A 20,362-nucleotide genomic window follows, 5' to 3' on the forward strand; every position below is an offset into this window, starting at 1 on the left:
AGTCCCCTGATTGTTGTGCATCATTTTGTTATAGTGGCATTCACTATAGTGTGTGTCTGCTGTAGGAAAGTGGCTACACGACTAACTTTGATATCACCATTGCCAGTAATGAAAGTTGGAAAATTTATTTCAACATTAGCCTTTTGCCTCATGTTTGTCAGTAATATGTTTTTCATAGCTACAGGCTAAGGAATATTCCACTACTACAGCTGCTACTACTACAGGGTTCTGATAAATATTTTGAATAGTGAGTGAGGTAAAGCAATAAATCTCTCCCTTTAATCTGACAATGATGTGATGGAGGAGATGTACCTGGGAGTGATGATAGACCTGAAATGTCGGGAACATAATGCTTGATTATGAGGGAAATAACAGATTATGGCAGGTATGAAGAGGATATTGACAAGTAGAAGTAAACAGATTATAATTCCATTATATAAGGCCTTGATTCTGGCATATATGGATTACTCTACACTGATTTAGTCACCTGGTTTTTGAGAAGATGAGTAAGTAAGTTATTGAAACAGTCCTGGAGAAAAATAATAAAGATAATGTCAGGTTTATGGAATGTTGAGAATGAATAGTGAATGAGAGAATGCCATCTGCAGATCCTGGTGTGTGTGTGTGTGCATATATATATATATATTAGAGATGATGTGATTGATACATAAGTTGATGATGGGTTGTATTATACTAATGAAGAAGAGAATTTTAATAGATAGAGGGAAAAAGAGAGAGAGAAAGAAAACAAGAGTCCATTGCTGCTCACTCTTATATAGTCCCTCCTGCTCATACTCTGATGCCATATAAGGAATGTGAGCAGTGGATGAATGGCAATAGAGCAGGTGTTTTGCTTGGTGAGTGAATACCTGAGAGGGTGGCAAATGTGGAAAGAGAACAAGTTTTAGGCACATTTTGATGAGTACTGTATGTGACAGTGAGGACCTCCCACAAAGTCTTACACCATTGTCATATGGCACTCATGAAAATACATCACAGAGTGTGGAAATGATCCAAGATATTCTAGTCATAAATAGTGCTTTTATATAATTCACAGTAAATGATATTATGGTTGCTATTAGCTATAGCATCATTTTTGTTTTTACTTTTGCTACTAAGAATGAGCTAATATAAATCAAAATTAAGTTGACTCAATAGACCTTAGTGGATCTTGAATAAAAATGCTATTCAATTAAACTTGCCAAGAAGTTATATTCTTGTTTAATCTCCTTTATTCAAGTGTAAGTAAACAAAGTTTGCATGTGAAGTATCATCACAACTATGTTACTTACATATAAAGGCTAATGACTTCACATCAATTGTTTTAGTATCCCACAGTGCAAAACACACTTCCTATCAGATTGTGCATATGGGAGGGCCACTACTCAGACCAGTTTTGTTCATTATTATTGATGTCTCATTAGTGGGAGCCAGAAACAGAACAGATGCCAAGGTTGAATAAATGCAGAAGTCATATATTTCCTGTCAACCTTGGTTGGCATGAAGTTAATGAAACTTACTAATGCTTGAAAGGAGGAGCAAAGCACAGTACCATCAACTTCTTATCAGAAATTAGTACTTCATGAAGCAGTGAAGCAATAATTACAACAAGAGGCAGGAGAATATATTAAATGAGGCATAAAACATAAGCAGATGTAAGCAAAACATATCAGTAAAGACTATTTTTTTTATTGCTCCCACCACAAAAGGGTTTTTTTTTTTCAAAGCTATAATACATTTTGTACCATGGGTGGGCTAAGGATTTTTTTTTCTATTTTATATATATATGGGAGGGTCACTACTCAGACCAGTTTTGTCTTTATTATTGAGGTCTCGTCAGTAGGAGCTAGACTCACTGCTCTAGAGACCAAACACGGAACTTTTTCAAGCCAATAAGCAGAGTAGTAGTCTCACACAGACGGTGAAATTTATCTCCCACCTAAAACATCTGCACGTTTCATGAATTTTGGTAGAATCGTGTGTTTGTAAACAAAAGTCTGTTTTAACAGACTGCATGATACAGAAAATAGGAAGACATTTAACAAAAACAACAACAAAAAAAACTTTTAACTAGATTTCCTAGCTCAAATATTTTCATTTTATCACATTGATAGGGTGTAATGAGTTCATATTGCACGGATGCCTGTAAAAACTCTTTCTAGCATCTGAAATTTGTTAAAAAAACCTTCTAGGTGGTTCATAATTTTTATCCCACAGTGAGACATATATTCATATTTATCTGTTTCATAACTATCAAATAATAAGAATATTAAATACATTTATATAGCAAATCTGCCTTTAAATTTTCCCAAATTCTGTATTATTATTATTATTATTATTATTTAAAATAAGAAATACAAAATAATACTTACAGCAAACCTCACTAAAATATTAGCTCCTGCACCTTCTCCAAATCCAACCACTAATTTGACCCTGCGTGCATAAATAAATGTATGATGAAAAACTAAAAAAATTAACTGTACAGTTAATTAATTATTGAGAAATAAGAATATATTTTCAACAGTAACGTTATTCAATGGAGTTAATGCCAACTGATATCTTCCTACAGAGACAGTCTTATGCTAATTATAATTATAAAGAAAACCAATTACAGTATGGCACAAAAAAAAATAGTACTGAATAACTACAATGATATATGTTATGGAGTAAACAGGTTTATTAACAATCAAATATATGTTTACACGTGATGATATATACATCCACAACTATTGGCAGAATCTTGGTTGAATAAAGTATTAACAATGGTAGATTATGTGCTCGAAATAGTCACCTTGTCTTTCAAGACAAGTTTCATAGCACATTCAAAAGTTCTCTATCATATTAGAGAACAAGGGTTGGTACATCTGCTGGACATGTGTAATTTTATCCCTTAGTTCATCAGTGTTTGAAAGTGGGTCATAACAGAATACCCATTTCTTCAACATATCCCAAACAAAGGCATCAAGTGATGCAAGATCAGGAAAACATGAAGGATATGGGAATTCTGTGAACCTCAAAATGAGCCCCCCAGGGAACCTCCTGATTAAGGCACGCTTACAGAAACGGCGAACAAACTGCTCACAAACATGTCATAGGTTTGAAACATTTGCTCTACCAACTCCATATGAATGAAAATAATGCTCAACAATAACTGCCTTTTCTTCCAACGTCAACACCATTGATACAGCTAAATGTAATGGCATAGACTTTACACATGCTCTTCTATTAATGTGCATGCAGTCGAATGGCATATCTCATATCACGTGTACTGAAGGGAGCATTGAAGTTCAGTACTTGTTCATTTTGTGCCATACTGCATTTTACATTTCAAAGTTTACTTTTCAGTTTAACAAAATAATTCAGATTAACAAGATTATTATGACATTTATCGTACATACAAATGTAGGTGTGTGCATGAGAACATAGGAAGTACTAAAATTAAAAAAAAAAAAACTGTTAAATAAAATTAAAAAAAAATAATAATTTTTCCCCCAGTTCAAAACAATATTTGTGGAGTAAGTTGGATTGAACAATGTGTAGAAGCAATGACATGTATCCCTTTTCATTTCAGTCCACTGAAAATCTTTCGCAGGATTCATAATACATCAGCTCACCATCCACAAAAGTACAATATCATAAAATCTCTGGAATCCAGAGCACACAAAATTTGTTCCTCTGAGGAATCACTCGAACAATAACTGGAATCCATCAAACAAGTAGCTTTACTAAATGGATACACCCCAAGAACACCACACAAAAAAGATAACACTATTCTCTCTTAGAGAGCACCCAAGAGAAGTAGAACTCCACAGTACTCCTATACCTATGAGTGGTAATGATTATGAAAAATTACAAACTGATTGCTACCTTCAAAAACCCATCAACCAAATTCACAATGTTACCTTCTCCATAGACACACTTTCACCAATGATACTATCTGGTGTATATCAGAAAAGTATTTTAAAAACCTTCACAGACAAACAGGAAGATCAATCAATAAATGTATTTCTGAACACCAAAACCAAATCTGGCTTATCAAACAGCACAAATCTGGACTGTACAACATGATAAGATGCATACCATGGGAAAACACCAAACTGTTATAGAGCTCTATGTAAAATATGAATGTTTATTCAAAGAAAGTGCTGAAGCCTTACATCATCAACCAAATCTTAATTGTAAGAACTGCCTTACCATCCCTAAAGTTTGGGAAACTGTTATCCTCAACTATATTAAATAAATTGTATTGTAATCAATTTAATTTATTTTAATTATCATTTTCAGCCCAATAGTTTTTAACTTAACAAACATGTGACTGCATGTATAGAGGGATTCTAATTTAACACGTGCTCTACTATTCTTTTGCTCAAATTCCTTACTGCTGTCTTTACTCACACTGATGACATCTTATGATATGTACAACAAAATATTTGTACAATAAACAATTTTCTAATGTGGTACACATGTGAATGTATAATTATGGCAGTAAGGGCAAAGACTAATGCTGTCATTTTGATGTGGCAAAGGATAAGATTTTCATCCTAAAATGCACTTTGGGATGAATTACAACTGTGCACTACACTGACAGAGATATTGATTGCAGAAAATTGATCAGGATAGGAATTTGGGGTGATTATTGGAAGGGAGTTAAATTACAGAGGGCATATTGCTAAAGTTGCCAAAATAACTCATAATTCATCAGATTACATGAATATTGAAGAGAATATTGAAAAAGCAGAGATAAGAAGATATTGTCCTTTTTATAGGACTTTGATGTGGCTTCTTGGCACACAGATCTGGGTTCCTATGGGGATAAGAAAGTGGTGGAGGAGAGGATCTAGAGATGAGTGACCGAGATAGTAATATGGAATATTATTATCTTGGTGTATGGAATACTTCCTATGAGGGAAAGTTGAAGATTGGTGGGTTACAAAGTGTAGCTGATAGGCAGAAAAGAGTGAGATACAATAATAACATATAAGTTAATAAAAGTTTTGCAGGATTGAGGGTGAAAAAATGTTTCAACATATGATACAACAGAATAGAAAATACAATAAAAAAAAGAACTTTAATGAGGTTATGGTCTAAGTGATCAAGAAGAGAGAACAAGAGTCACCCCAGAAAATTGTGTTAAGAGTATAGTTATCAAGGACATGAGATGATTTTATGCTTGGAGAGTGCTGAATGGATGGAATGGGTTAGTTGATCGCGAGTGTTTTCATTGAATGAGTTCAAGGAAAATATGATGATTATTTTGTCAATAAATGCTAGTATGGGCCTTCTGCAAAGTGTCTTTGGACTTCATTGACATGTCCAAAAGCAATAATAGCAACAATAAACAGAAGAGCTGAAATCCTTTAGTACTTTGTTCTCTCTCATTCAACTCCATTCCCTTTATCCATACACCTTATAATTACTGGTTATATTAATATTATTAATAATAGTTATCAAAATTTAAAAACACACACACACACACACACACACACACACACACACACACACACACACACACACACACACACACACACACACACACACTTACTTGAGATTATCTAATACGGTAACCAAATCTTCTCCTATCATCTGAATAGTAGGAAATGGAAACCTTGAGAGGGAAGAAAAATCGTATGTATTAAATGTATTAAGTCCTGTAATCATAAATTTAGTTAAAAATAACTATGATTGGTTCATTAAAAAAAAAAATACAATTTTTAAAATCACAACTATGCATTGCTTAAATTTGTTGCTATATGAAATAATTGGGTAAATGACATGCATACAAAGTATTACACCTTTCCTGATATGTATATATATATATATATATACACACACACACACACACATACACACACACACAGTAAAACCCCGAAGTTACACAGTAGGTGGGAACAACAAAAAGCGCGCAAGTTGAATTTGCATAACTCAGGGTATAATTTTTCATGTAATTTATATATACAAACATACAATTGGGACTAAAGGTTTACAAAAACACCTATATTTTTTAAGAAATATAATCATAATTGTAGTTTTTCGTACATAAAAAACAAAGTTATTTCGATGTCAATGGTTTCATAAAATCTAATAGATTCTTCTGACAGCATAATGTCTTTTTCTCGTCATGCAAAATTTCTTCATAGCAAGCTAATGATTTTTTAATCCTTGCCTTGTGGCTACAATTCGTTCCTCGTTAGAATCTGTGTCCTCCAAAATCTGTAAATCATAAAAGAAAGGTTTATGATTGTTCTTACTATGGATTCCTGTAGATCGAACTTCTTTGCTAGCTCACAAATTTTTATTCCGCCTTCAAAATCCTTAATAATGTTGAGTTTTGTTTCCAAAGTCAATGTTTTTCTTTTCTTGCAAGCTGTAGAAGAATCGAACTTGCTTCTTTTGGATGACATTATTATTTTTATGTGATAAAATTTTTATCAAGAACATAACATTAAACAATTGCAAGGTTTGTAGACTATAAAAATCTTATATGAATGGAGACTGCGCGAAACACATCAGTACTTGTTCACAGCATGTGCGACACTGGCAAATGCGGCTGGCGCCTGAAAGATACGACTAGTAGTGAGGCGTGAAGCGGGATGGGAATACGTGCATACATATAAGAATGGTTTCATAAAATCTAATAGATTCTTCTGACAGCATAATGTCTTTTTCTCGTCATGCAAAATTTCTTCATAGCAAGCTAATGATTTTTTAATCCTTGCCTTGTGGCTACAATTCGTTCCTCGTTAGAATCTGTGTCCTCCAAAATCTGTAAATCATAAAAGAAAGGTTTATGATTGTTCTTACTGTGGATTCCTGTAGATCGAACTTCTTTGCTAGCTCACAAATTTTTATTCCGCCTTCAAAATCCTTAATAATGTTGAGTTTTGTTTCCAAAGTCAATGTTTTTCTTTTCTTGCAAGCTGTAGAAGAATCGAACTTGCTTCTTTTGGATGACATTATTATTTTTATGTGATAAAATTTTTATCAAGAACATAACATTAAACAATTGCAAGGTTTGTAGACTATAAAAATCTTATATGAATGGAGACTGCGCGAAACACATCAGTACTTGTTCACAGCATGTGCGACACTGGCAAATGCGGCTGGCGCCTGAAAGATACGACTAGTAGTGAGGCGTGAAGCGGGATGGGAATACGTGCATACATATAAGAAACCGCGTAACTCCGTATTCGCCTAAGTCGGGGTATGACTCTGTGTGTGTGTGTGTGTGTGTGTGTGTGTATACCGTATATGTCGGCATATAAGACAACTCTCAAATACTACAGAAAATCCCTTGAAATCATGGGTCATCTTATACGGCAAGTATAAAAAGGGAAGTTTCTTGGATGAACATTTAGGTAGTTACAATACATCATTATATAAGAAAATAGGCAGTGTTTATAAACAAATCAGATTATTTTTTTTTTACATAAATTTATTTAAAATATTACAATAGATGTAAGTCTTAAAAAACAAATAATTATTAACCTCAGTTTTCATGTTAATTTTGTTCTTCATCTGTTGAAAATAGTTCTTCAGATTCATTGTTTAAATGATCGTCATATGGATCCCAGTTCGAATCCGGTGAATTGATCTCGTTTTCATCGTCATCAGTGTCCCACAACAGATCATCTTCCATACCATCTTTAAGATTAGAGATACCACACTTTTTAAATGTTTTATTACAGTCTCCACTTTTACTTCATTCCATGCTTTGATCACAAAATTGCACAACATATCAAGTGATGCAGAGATCCACCGTTTTTAAATGATTTTTCACCAGTCAACATCCAATTATTCCACTCTTCTCGCATGTGATCTTTAAATGGTTTGTTCAAGCAGATGTCTAGTGGTTGCAATATAGAAGTTAAACCACCTGGTATAACAGCAATTTTGTGTTATTTTTTTTTCTAGAATTTTAGTATTCTAAGTTAAATGACTACAAAACACATCCCATATTAATAAACTGCATTTCTTAATTATACCACCTGGTCACGTTCCACACATTATTTATCCATTTTTGTCCAGCAATCCTTTTTCATGAAAATGTACAAAAACACCTAGGAAATTTTATCTTAGGTTTAGTTTTATGTTTGAAGATGATCATTATTTTTAACTTGGTTCCATCAGTCAAATATAAAACACAACTGCAAACCTTGTTTTTTCATGACCTGTACTTTGAACTAGCACACTCTTACTACCTTTAGACTCCACTGTTTTATTGCTTATCATATCAAAGCTCATAGGAGTTTCATCCATATTTCCAATATTTGAGAATAGAAATTTAAATTCTTGTTTCAACTGAATAATAAATTTATGGAAACTGGTGAGTTTGTGGTCAAGATCTGCTGGTGGTTTTTGAGCAATTTTTGTTTTTTGTTGTATTACCAGATTTTGTCTGTTCATAAAAGGATTACACCATCCTGAAGTAGCTTGAAATTCTATACTTTCATCTGGATTCAATCTTGGTCATTTTAGTGTATATGCTCTAATCATATTTCTTGTAACAAGATTGTTACAAGAAATATTTCTTGCCAGCCGGCTGGCCGAGTGGTTAGCATATCCGCTCCCCAGCCAAAAGGCTGCGGGTTCGAATCCCGCCGTGGGCGTGGATGTTTGTGATTGTCCGTGGAAATACCAGTGGTGGTGGTCGGCGATAGATGGCATTGGTGTAGTTGCGATCAGTTGGTGGAGTTGTGAGTGGTGGAGACAGAGCTGTAGAGTGGATGCCCTCCCTCAATGAGTCTTTAGACTCCCTGGAGGTGACTAATGATAATAATAATAAAAGATAACCATTCTGCCTTTGTTCGAATACCCATTCTGCAATGTGATTTTCCAGTTGTGGCTCGGGTAATCCCCGTTCTCATCGCACATTTTTTCTTTGGCAATTTTTTTAAAATATCTTCTTTCTTCCTCCATTCTCTTACCATCTTCTTGGTTATGTCAAACTTTCTTGAAGCAGCATAATTATTAGTTTGCTTTGCCATTTCAATTACCCTTATTTTAAATCGCGCTTCATACTTTCTTCATTTTGTTGCTGGTCCCATAGTTTTAAATGATAACAATTTTAATAATCCTAAAATTAAAAAAAAAAAGCAAAATTAATAATTAATTGAAATTGGGCTAATCACTTTAATTAGGGTAATTTGCATAAATACTAAATCTATGCTATGCAAAAAAATAACACATATGTATAGATATAAAAATAATGGATATAACAATACCTAACATTGCATTAATACAAGAAAGAAGAAATTGGGATACACACACACCCTTGTGATAGATGACACAAAGCTTTGTGTCATCTTACTACTAAATCATCATACTAAAATATAGAGTGAAAAGAGGGACCAGTATATGAAAACAAAAGAAGTGAATTTCTAGCGTTATCATTATTAACTAACCTTCACAGAGTTAAAGACTCATTGTGGAACACCTTTTTTTGTCACACATAGTGCTCATCAACCATAGCGTAAACTTATTCACTATTTCCACCCTCACAAGCAATTCATTTCACTCACTAACTGCTCTTCATGAGAAAAATTTGTTCCTCACTACCCTTTTCACCCGACTTCCAGGAATAGTCTCTTGTTCTACACCTATCTTCCTCTGCTGTAGAAAATATCTCTTCAAATTAATTTTGTAAAATTCCTTCAACTTTTATGTCTCAATCATATTCCCTCCTCCTATCAAGCTAACTTTGCAAATGGCATTTCCTCAATTATTCTCATACCCAACATTCCAGAGACCTGATGCCACTTTACTTACCCTTTTCTGATCCTTAATTATTCTATAAAAATCTTCATCTACTTCAAAACCAGGTGAACAAATCAGTGCATGTTAATCCATATTGGCCTGATTAAGGACTTATACAGTGGAACCATAAACCTTAGTACTTCTACCTATGAATGTCTTCACATCATAATAAGCTGTTGTCATCAGAATTCTAGCAATCTGTTTCCTCAATTTCAAGTCCTAGTTTGCTTATTTCGATGTTGCTTCCATCTCCTTCAAGATATCACTAATCTCACTATTGTATACACTGCATCCATCATTACTTTCCAAGTTTCAACACCTTACTCTTCAGAGCAGTGAAATGCGTGCTCCATTCATTTGACCACTCAGTTTATTCCGATCCTACGAACCAAAACATCTGTTCCACTCCTCATACTTTCTCCAGCTTTGTATCATCTGCAAACACCAACATTTGACATTTAGTTTTCTCCCCATGCCATCGATTATCTCATGCCAATTTAAATACTAACTTATTGTGAAGCAATATACTGAAAGCTTTTGCAAATGTAAATATTCTAATGTATATGCATTGCCCTTGTCTAATACATTTAATTAACCTATTGTAATATGAGGGGAGAGGTCAGGAAAGTTCTGATAAACACCTAGAACAAAAATGATATTAAAGCAATTGATATAATCACAAGGAAGAACATACAAGGATATAAGAACATAAGTTATTACCTTCATAACTCTGCTACTAATATGTTCTTTCTTGTGGTTATATCAGTTGCTTTAATATCATTTTATTCTATGTGTTTCTCAGAACTTTTCAGACCCCCCTATACATAAGTAGACTGCTAAAACATGACCTCCCCATTACAAACCCATGCTGACCATCACAGGAAATTCACTTAATATTATTATTATTATTCAGGCCTCCATGGAGTCAAAAGACTCTTGTGGGAGGTTCTTTCTAAGAAACACAAGTCTATCAAGACTCATCAAGGGAGGTCCCTCCTAGGAAACACAAAGTCTATCATACCACTCCTTAAATGCATTGACCATTCTCACTCTCACCACTCCATCAGGCAATGCATTCCATGGTTCAACCACCCTCCATGCAAAGAAACCACTCCTCACCCTCTTTCTCACAGTTTCCTTTCATAACTTCCAGGGATGGCCCCTTGTCATGACTCCTTCCTGTTGTTCAACCAAGCGAAAGAACTCCCCAGTGTCAACCCTGTAACCACCTCTCAATAGTTTAAAAGTCTCAATCATATCACCCCTCCTTCTATCCACCAAACTCTGCAGTCCACCCTCCCTCAGCCAATCCTCATAACTAACATTGTACAGTCCCGACACTATCTTTGTTATCTGTCTTTATACCCTTTCTGCTGTTAATTTATCTCCTTCAAATCCTGGGGACCAGATCTGAGAACAATAGTCTAAGTGTGGTCTGATCAGAGTCTTATACAATGGAATGATAACCATTTTATCTCTGCAGATAAGTGTCCTTCTCATTATTGCAGCAATCCTCTGTGTTACCTTCACTACACTTCCATTGAAAAGCCAGGTCAAGGGCACTGTCAGGTCCTTAGCATATTCTCTTAAAACTCGTGGTGAAATACCTTTCAGTCCCACAGCTTTACTAACATCCAGAGTACTCAGTATGTGGAACACACTCTCCTCCTGCGCCTCTAAACCTCGAACCTGTCCTATCCCTCTAGTATTCAAATTGACTCCTCTAGGATGAAATACGCCAATAAAGTGTTCATTGAACAATTCCACTATGTCTTCTGCATCAGTCACTCTATTCCCATTTTTATCCCACAATGTCATTCTTCCACAGTCATTTCTCCTCCTACTGGCCACAGAGCTAAAAATTCCCTAGGATTTTCCTTGGATCTAAGGGCCAATCTTTTCTCATATTCCAGTTTTGCCTTCCTTACCATACTAGTCACTCTTCCGGCCTGTGTCTTATATTCTTCATGCATCTTCTCTTCACCCGCCTCCTTATATCTCTTTCATAGCCTCTTTTTCACATGCAATTCCTGGTTAATATTGTTTATCATCCACTTTACTCCAAATTATGTCCCCTCTTCTTCACTCGTGGAATAGAGCTTACCATTGCTGCTAACAAACATTCCTTCACAATTTCCCAATCACTAATGATATTCCAGCCTTCCAATTCCTCCCTCCATGAAACTTCCCCAAGTTGACATCTAAAACTATTATAATCACCTGCTTTATAATTCCACATATGTTCCTGTCTGTTCATTTTCCAAATCAAAACCATATGGTCACTCTCTCTACAACTGGTGGGAGAGATGTCATCTCAGTTATTATCAGCTCTTTGGATGCTATAGCCAAATCCAAAACTCTTGAACCTCTTGTTCCCTCTGTTACATGTTGCCTAAGACATTTGTCCCTCAAGAATTCTAGAAATTCCATTCCCTTATTGCTTCCTGCATCTTGCTTTCCCCAATCTATACTACTGTAGTTAAAATCTCCCATAACAATCATTCTTCTTGCACTTGCCACACTCAGCTGTCTCAACATCTCCTAGTCCCCACACTCTGTGCTCCTTGGTCTGTAGCAACACCCCACTAAATATCCTGTCTTGCCCCTCTCCACTTCACACCATATGCTTTCAAAATCATTAGTGTCACAGCCTTCCAAAGCCTCCACTCTTAGAGGACATAGGTCGTCACTTATCATAAGCAATACTCCACCACCATGGTTTCCCTTCCTATCCTGCCGAAAAATGCTGTGCCCAACAATTTCTATTCCTGTTATTATATCCTCTTCTGTCAACCACGTCTCTGTGATCCCAGTAATCTTTGGACAGGCTGATGCTATCGGTGCCACCAATTCCTCTCCCTTATTCTGAATACTCCTGGCATTGGTATAAAGCATAAAAATGCCATTGTTTCTATACCCAGCATTATTCCTTCTAGACTCCACTGGGCTCAGAATTACCTGATGTCGTCCCCCTTCTCCCAAGTACCCATTCCCACAAGAGGCCACCCCTGCTACCATCCACACTGGGACACACTGACTCGTTCAGAACAGTAATCTCTCCAGATGCCTACGTCCTTCTTCATTCAAATGCAAGCGGTCTCTCACATACAATTCCTCTCTGCTCTCAAACGCACTCCAAGCATCCACATATTCGAATACTCTCTTCTGACACATTCTCGCTATTATGCCATTCAATATCACCGCTCTTCTGCTCAGCTCGACATTATCATACCTAGGCAACACACACACACACACACACACACACACACACACACACACACACACACACACACACACACACTATCTTTCCTCTCTGGGTCTTCTTTCATACAGCCTGAAGCAAGAATCTCATATCTCTCACTGCCCTATTTACACCACCACTCAAGTCATTTGTTCCCACCATCACAATCATCTCATCCACCCTTTCACCTCTCTTAATTGCCATAGCCACACTTTCTATCATTCCACCTGGCAAACACTCCTCACGCATCCTGTCTTGAACACCATGGATCATTGAGTCCCCATACATTACACCTCTTACCACTGTATTCCTCGATTGCTCACATGCATCCCTCACTCTCTCTCTTGTAACAGTTTTTCTCTGTGCTCCCCCTACTTACCTGCCTTCCTGACATCACTCTATCTCTAGTCCCTGTGCTCCCTTGGATTCCTCTCATTCCCTCTCTCTTGCTGTTTCCATTCTTTCCTCTTCTATCATTCCTATATCTGACACTCATTCCCTCTCTTCCACTTATCCTATTCTCACCTCTTCTATCATTCATACAACTCTCTCTCATTCCCTCTCTTACTGTTCCCATTCTCTCCTCTTCTATCACTCCCATAACTCCCTCTCATTCCCTCTCTTATACTGTTCCTATTCTCTCTTCTTCTACCATTCCCAGAACTCTCTCTCAATCCCTCTCCTCTACTAATAATGATATTTAGTTAATACTGATAATATGAACCTGGTTTCTGATCTCCCTTGCCAACTCCTAATATATGTTAATTACAATTCCAAATACACAGACTGACCTAGAATTTCTCAGTGTCATTACTCTTCTTTGTGAAAGGGAACAATGTGAAAGGGAACAATTTTACACTCCTTCCCCCTTCTTCGCAAGGCTCTTGTTAAACAATTAATGTCAAGGCTGTCATCAATTCTCTAGAACATTTCCTTAAAACTGGTGATAGGGGAATTATATTTTCACAGTATAGAGATGCAAGGGGAAAATAATGGTAGTGGTTTTGAGGCAGTGTGATATGAGGTAGAGGTTGACAGAATGAGATATTTAGTTAGATATTGCTATAGGCCAGGGAGTACGGAGGGCAATATTGAGCAAATGTATGGCAACTTGGGTTAGTGAACAAGGAAAATGTGATTATCTGGTGATTTTAATTATGGTAATATAGATTGGAATGAAGAGATAGCATTTAGGAATAAGGAAAATGAATTTTTAGATTTTGAGGCCATCCATCTTAGGCAATATGTGACTAAGGGTGTGCAAGGATCAACAGTCATAGATTGTAATAATAAATTTAGTTTAATCCTTTATCCAAGTGTGAGCAAACAAAGTTTGCGCCTGAAAGTATCTTCAGGACTGGGTTAAGGTGGTACACACCAGGGCAACTCGTTGCAAAGGTGGAGCAAGCTACCAACACTCCTATCCTAGTATCTCCTATAATGCAAAACACATCTCCTTGCGGATATGTCTATTGTTATGCATTAAGGGAAGGGCCAATACCCAAAAGTCCACAGTCCTGAAGATACTTTCAGGCGCAAACTTTGTTTGCTCACACTTGGATAAAGGATTAAACTAAATTTATTATACTCTAACCAAGTGGAAAATAAACTTTCAACAGTCATAGATTGATCATTTTGCGATTCTGAAGGAACTGTCATTTCTTCCACTGGTGAGAGTGATATATGAGTTGATCATTTGGGTAGTAGATGACCATATGAAGATTTCTTTCAGGAAAGGATATGTAGAGCTACAAGGCTTGGTTATGAAAATCTTAGGAGCTATAGTGTGAAATGAGTTAAGCAGAAAGATGAATGCTACTTAGGCAATGATCATGGTTCTATGAATACATGCATAGAACCTGCTCCATGCTCACACTTTCTACATTTCTTTTCCTGCTAACCACCAAGTTACCTTCTTAGCCTGTTCATTTCATTTCTCATATAGCTGATTACTGCTGCTAGTGTTATACTGCTTCTTTACAAAATACTTAATTATTATTATTATTATTACATAGCACCTCCAGTGAGTTCAAAGACTCACCAAGGGAGGGCACCTACTCTACAGTTCTCTGTCTCCACCACTTCACCAACTGCAACTACCTTTGTCATCTACACCAATGCCATCTTCCACCACTAGTATTTTCACAGAGAATCACAAACATCCATGCCCACAGCGAGATTTGAACCTGCAGCCTTTTGGCTGGAGAGCAGATACACTAACCACACGGCAAATCAGGCCAGCTTCTTCTTCAAGGTTGCCAGCTTAATCTTATCATACATGCATTTCTACTTTTTCAACATATATAACAATACCACACATAAGAACAAGATAGCTACAAATTATATACTTGGTTTAATCCCTTATCCAAGTGTGAGCAAACAACTTTCTCTAATCCAAGATAGCTACAAAATTTATAGCACGGTGCCATGTGTAGGCAAGTTTTTTTTTTTTTTTTTTTTTTAGAAACTGGAGGCCATAACCTCACTCATTGAGCTTAATGGAAAGAATACAGAACAGAGAAACAATAAAATATACGTTTCTCAGATCCTATAATTCGCCTCTGTTACAGAGATATCGTCAGTGATAAAATCTCAAAATTGTATAAGCACGCACAAAAGAATGCAAAACAATAAGTGGAAGAAAATAGGCTAAAAATCTAGTGTTATGAGACATCCTCTATGGGTGCTATTGGCTGGCCTTAGCTGTTGAGTGGGAAGCCTAAGGATTAAAGTTTTTCAAATCTTGGGAAGTTTAACACATCTATATTATTATTATTACCACGGGCTACTCCAGGAGTTCTTAGACTCATCGAGGGAGGCCCTAAACATCATGTTCACGCAGCTGTTCAACATTCTCACAGTATCTATCATACCTTGCCTTGAACTCGCTCACTGTCATAGCACCCACAACAGACTCTGGCAGCTTATTCCACTCATTTACCACTCTAAAAGTAAAGAACCCAGCTCTAACACCCCTGCTAACCACGCTCTTGCCCAGCTATATTTATTAAGATTAGGCTGGTTTAACAAATCTGCTGCTGATTCTAAGAAACATTTTTCAAATTTATATTGTTGATGATGCATGATGCAACAAATTTTTTTATATATTTTCTCCATTTGATTTTGTGCAAGGTATCCAAAAGTCAGGCGTGTCAGCTTGACTAGACTGATCATCATTATGGTGGCAGATGTATTTCTTGTGTTCTAGGCAGATGGTAGATCTCACAGTTTGACTATAACTGACCATTTTCTTCCAGTATTACTTTTAACAACATTCAAATTTCTACACAAGATGAGATTTCTCTTCTCTGAATCTCCCTAATCAAGCCTCTCCTAGCATAAACACATCACAACCATTGCCTCCTCAGCTTCTAAAAAAATCAGGATTTCTCTTTTGTTCTAGATGTTATTTCACCTCTGAACAACTGTTAACCTTATACATCATCCAGCTATTGAATACTGCTCTCACATTTGGAGTGGGGCTCTAAGAGCTCCTTTGAAATGCTTTACTCAATACAGAGGTGAGCAATTACATTTATTAATAACCTATCTCTTACAAATTCACTCTTCCCCCCTTTGCACAGGTGTTTGGTTTTTTGCAATATATGTATTCTATAAATATTCATGATAAAAAGATGGCAAATATTCATATGAAATTGAATCAATAATTCCCCCACTCAGTACTAAGTCTGTTGCAACATGTGCAGCTGCTGCCCAACAGCTTTTCAGAGTACACCTTGAAACTCACAGAAAAAGTTTCTTTTCTTTCTCCTTCATCCCTGTTACTGTTGTATTGTGGAACAATCTTCTCCCTTATGTGTTTCTCAAGGAATACAATATACAGGCTTTTAAATCAAATGTAAATAGGTTTCTCCTTTCCCAACCCACTATCCATATATGGTACTAATGTACTATAGGTTGATTAATCAACCTCTTGCGTATGGGCTTAACATAAAAAAAAAAAAGATAATTTGTAAGAACAAGAAATCTTGTAAACACTTGGAACAGAGAAAGGTGTAATAATAAAGGTGAAAAGAGAAAGTTTAATGGATCCTTAATACAGCAGATAAGGTGCCTGAGGTGCCTTGGATACAGAAAATTGTAGTAGCATTACTGTAGTCTGTTTGATGAGAAGGATGTGAAGAGAAGGCAGGAAAAAACAATTTGTTAATCTTCTTAGCATTGTAACCATTGGCTAGAAAGGTCAGGTGAATAAAAGAGAGTTCGGCTGTGAGGAAAACTTGTGGTAAACAGAGGTTGGAGGCTTGTTTGATAAAGGTTTGGTTAACATCATACTGTTCACGGGGGGGGAAATGATGTGAAAGTTTATGTATAATATCTGTTTGTGTGGGCAGATTTTCCAAGAAAGAAAAGGTACCAGTAGGAAGATGCATGATTAGAGTATCTAGAAAAGGCAGACTATTATTATTTTATTTTTCTAAGGTGAACTGGACTCTGAGGTGCTGACACTGGAGGAGGAAAGAATCTAATGTGTCTGAGCCATGTGGTCAAATAGAGAAAATATATCAATATATCTTGGCGAAATAGAAGTTTTGAGAATGGCAGTATCAAGGGCATGTTTCTCAAAATGTTCCATAAAGAAATTCACTAGAGGGGGAGCTAGAGAGCTCTTTCCTCTCTCTCTCTCTCTAGTGGATGTTATTGACTCATCCTCTTTTAAGTTAGCCAAACAATTAGTTAAATCTTTAACCCCACTTACTATTCATCTTATATTAAAAATTCCATAACTGTGGTCCGTCTGGTCTAACTGACCATGCTTTGGATAACATGCACAGAATCAAATAGAAAAAAAAAAAAAAAAACTACTATGTTTCACTGCAATAAATAAAAACTTGAAAAACTGTTCTTAGAATCAGCAGCAGATTTGTTAAACCAGCTAAATCTTAATATGAATGGATTAAACTTCTTAAGATTTGGGAAACTTTAATCCTTAGGCCTCCAGTTCAACAGCTAATGCTATTGAGGGTGTCCCTAATAGGACGTTAGGCTTTTAGTCTATTTTCTTGCATTTATTGTTCTGGGGTCTTTTCTGTGTGCTAATACAATTTTGAGATTGTATACTTGACGATGTCTGTGTGACAGAGAGATGAAATATATGCTCTAATGAACCTCCTATGTGCTTTATTCTTTCCATTAAAAACTTATGAGTTTAAACACCAGCACATAGGTCTAAATACTAGGAGACTGTTCTTAAAGGGAACTGTGTGAAAAAGACTTATAAAGCATAGAAATGAAACAGGAGGATGAGCATTTAGTTTGTAATGCTTAGAGCTGTACAGCAAATGGATATTGATCAGTAGTTATTTGTGTGTTTACAGGCTTGGGAGGAAACTGGAGGAGACCACTGTGCATAGAGTTGGTCATCTGGGTTTCTTAATGACCAAGCTGGTGAGATATCTGTGGAATGCTTCCTATGAAGATAGATTGAAGATGAATGGATTGCAAAGTTTAGTTGGGACACAATAGAAACTTATAAATTACTAAAGAGATTCATTAAAAGATTGACACATAAGAACTTTTTCAATACATGACAAGTAGGAGAGAACCAGAGTTCACTTGGAAATTGTGTAATGTTCTGGTGAGTAAGGTTGTGCAAACTAGATTTTTTGGGAGAGTGATGAATGACTCAAATAGAATACCAGAAGCAGTTGTGAGTGCCTGACAGTGAATGAATTTAAGGAGAGTTATGATAAGTATTGTATGAATGTTTTTTATGTGTTTCGAAGGTTTTGAAAGAATGAATGAGAGTGAAAATGTGATGCAAGATTCAAAGTTGAGTTGATTAAGATGAGGTAGGAGATGAAATGGATGCAGAACAAAGTTAAGAGATTCGAGATACGTATGGAAGAGTGAAAATGATGAAAACGAATAATATTGGTATAAAAGAGGTAACAAAAGACCTGCGAGTGGCATTGTATGATGATTCAATTATTAAAGGTGTGCTGGACGAGAGGATGCACAAAGTTTAGTTTACTGCAGACAGAATGAGTAGAATGAATGAGGCATTGGATATGAGAGGTAAGCGAGCAAAAGAGTTGATAGTTGTAATAGGTACAAATGACTTGACTGCAAACAAAGAACACATCAGACTGGATATCAGGAGGTTGTGGAGACAGATAAAAGATAACAGTGTAATAGGAAAGTTAGTCAGTGTGTTGCCCAGATATGACAGTGATGAAATGAGGCAAAGAGGGAAGATTGTGATTGATATGGTAGCAGAAATGTGCGAGGAGAAGGGAATGTAGTTTGTTAACGTGTTGAAGAATGAATGAATTGAACTGTATGAGAGTAATGGACTGCATTTTAATGATTTTGGTTGTTTGGAGAGTCTGCTGCTGGAAGGTAGAGAAATGAGTGCAGAGAATGAATCTGATCAAGTAAGAAGTGATGTGAAGAAGTGGAAGACTAAGAAAAGAAAGATTGAAGTGGTGGTTATGAATGAAGAAGTGGGTAGCACGAGTATAAAAGAATGAGAGAACAAAACAAGTGTGCAAGACAAACAGGGAAATGGGGAGGCTCAGGGTGGATAAGGGAACAGCGTGAGAAAGGTAGATGCTCCAAGAGAATGTGAATTCATGTGTAGACAAAAAGAAAAGGGGATGACCTGGGATTAAGAGAAAACAGTTGGATTTGAAGAAGATTCTAAGATGAATAAAAAGAAAAAGAAATGGCTCGAGTTAAGCATGGAGAAGTCGCATCAAATAAGTGATATCAGTGAAACTAGCAATAGATCCAGGAATAAGCTGCTGTGTATGTATACAAATGCGAGAAGTGTAAGAAACAAGGCAAATGAAATGGGTGCATTAATTGAGTCTATTCACCCAAAAATAATTGGAATAAGTGAGACATGGCTGATGAGGATGACATCCTGACAGAAATAGAAATGGAAAGCTATGATGAGTTTTGTGAGGATAGAAAGAGTAAAAAGGGAAGGGAAGTGCTATTGATGATAGAGAAAGAGTTATGTCCATACTAAGTAGAGATGCAAGAGGGAAATAGTGCTAGTGGTTTTGAGGCAGTATGGTGTGAGATAGAGGTGAATAGAATGAAATACTTGGTTGGACGTTGTTATAGACCTGGTAATATGGTTGGTAGTGACTTCTTCAAGTGTCATCCCCTAGAAGGAGGTTGGCAACCATGTCACAGAACATTTTTCTTTAATTTGCTGCTCTGGAATATTTCTAATAATTCAAGCCAGTCCAGTCCTTAAGGTCTTCAAACCACATTCTCCTGGGTCTACCTCTTCATCTTTTTCCACCCAGTTTCCCTTCTAATATTAATTTCTGAATGCCTTCTTGTCTAGTTAGATGTCCAAAATATTTAAGTTTTTGTTCTTTAATTATTTTC

At 36.2% G+C, this 20,362-nt stretch overlaps 1 protein-coding gene across 2 annotated transcripts in view; it reads right to left on the reverse strand.

Moving 5' to 3' along the window:
* Nucleotides 1–20,362, reverse strand: part of LOC150110536 (uncharacterized protein ZK1073.1-like) — a 300,171-nt gene that overhangs the window by 120,276 nt on the left and 159,533 nt on the right. For both annotated transcript variants that reach the window (XM_090399645.1, XM_090399653.1), the window contains 2 exons: nucleotides 5,543–5,605; nucleotides 2,373–2,433 (listed from right to left, as the gene is read on the reverse strand). In XM_090399645.1, coding sequence (XP_090255771.1) covers nucleotides 2,373–2,433; nucleotides 5,543–5,605 — 124 coding nt within the window. The remainder of the gene's footprint in view (nucleotides 1–2,372; nucleotides 2,434–5,542; nucleotides 5,606–20,362) is intronic.

The sequence above is a fragment of the Typopeltis vanoorti genome, chromosome 1 (assembly GCF_054136105.1).
Source record: "Typopeltis vanoorti isolate ZY-2024b chromosome 1, IOZ_Tvanoo_1.0, whole genome shotgun sequence".
Classification (NCBI taxonomy): Eukaryota; Metazoa; Arthropoda; class Arachnida; order Uropygi; family Thelyphonidae; genus Typopeltis; species Typopeltis vanoorti.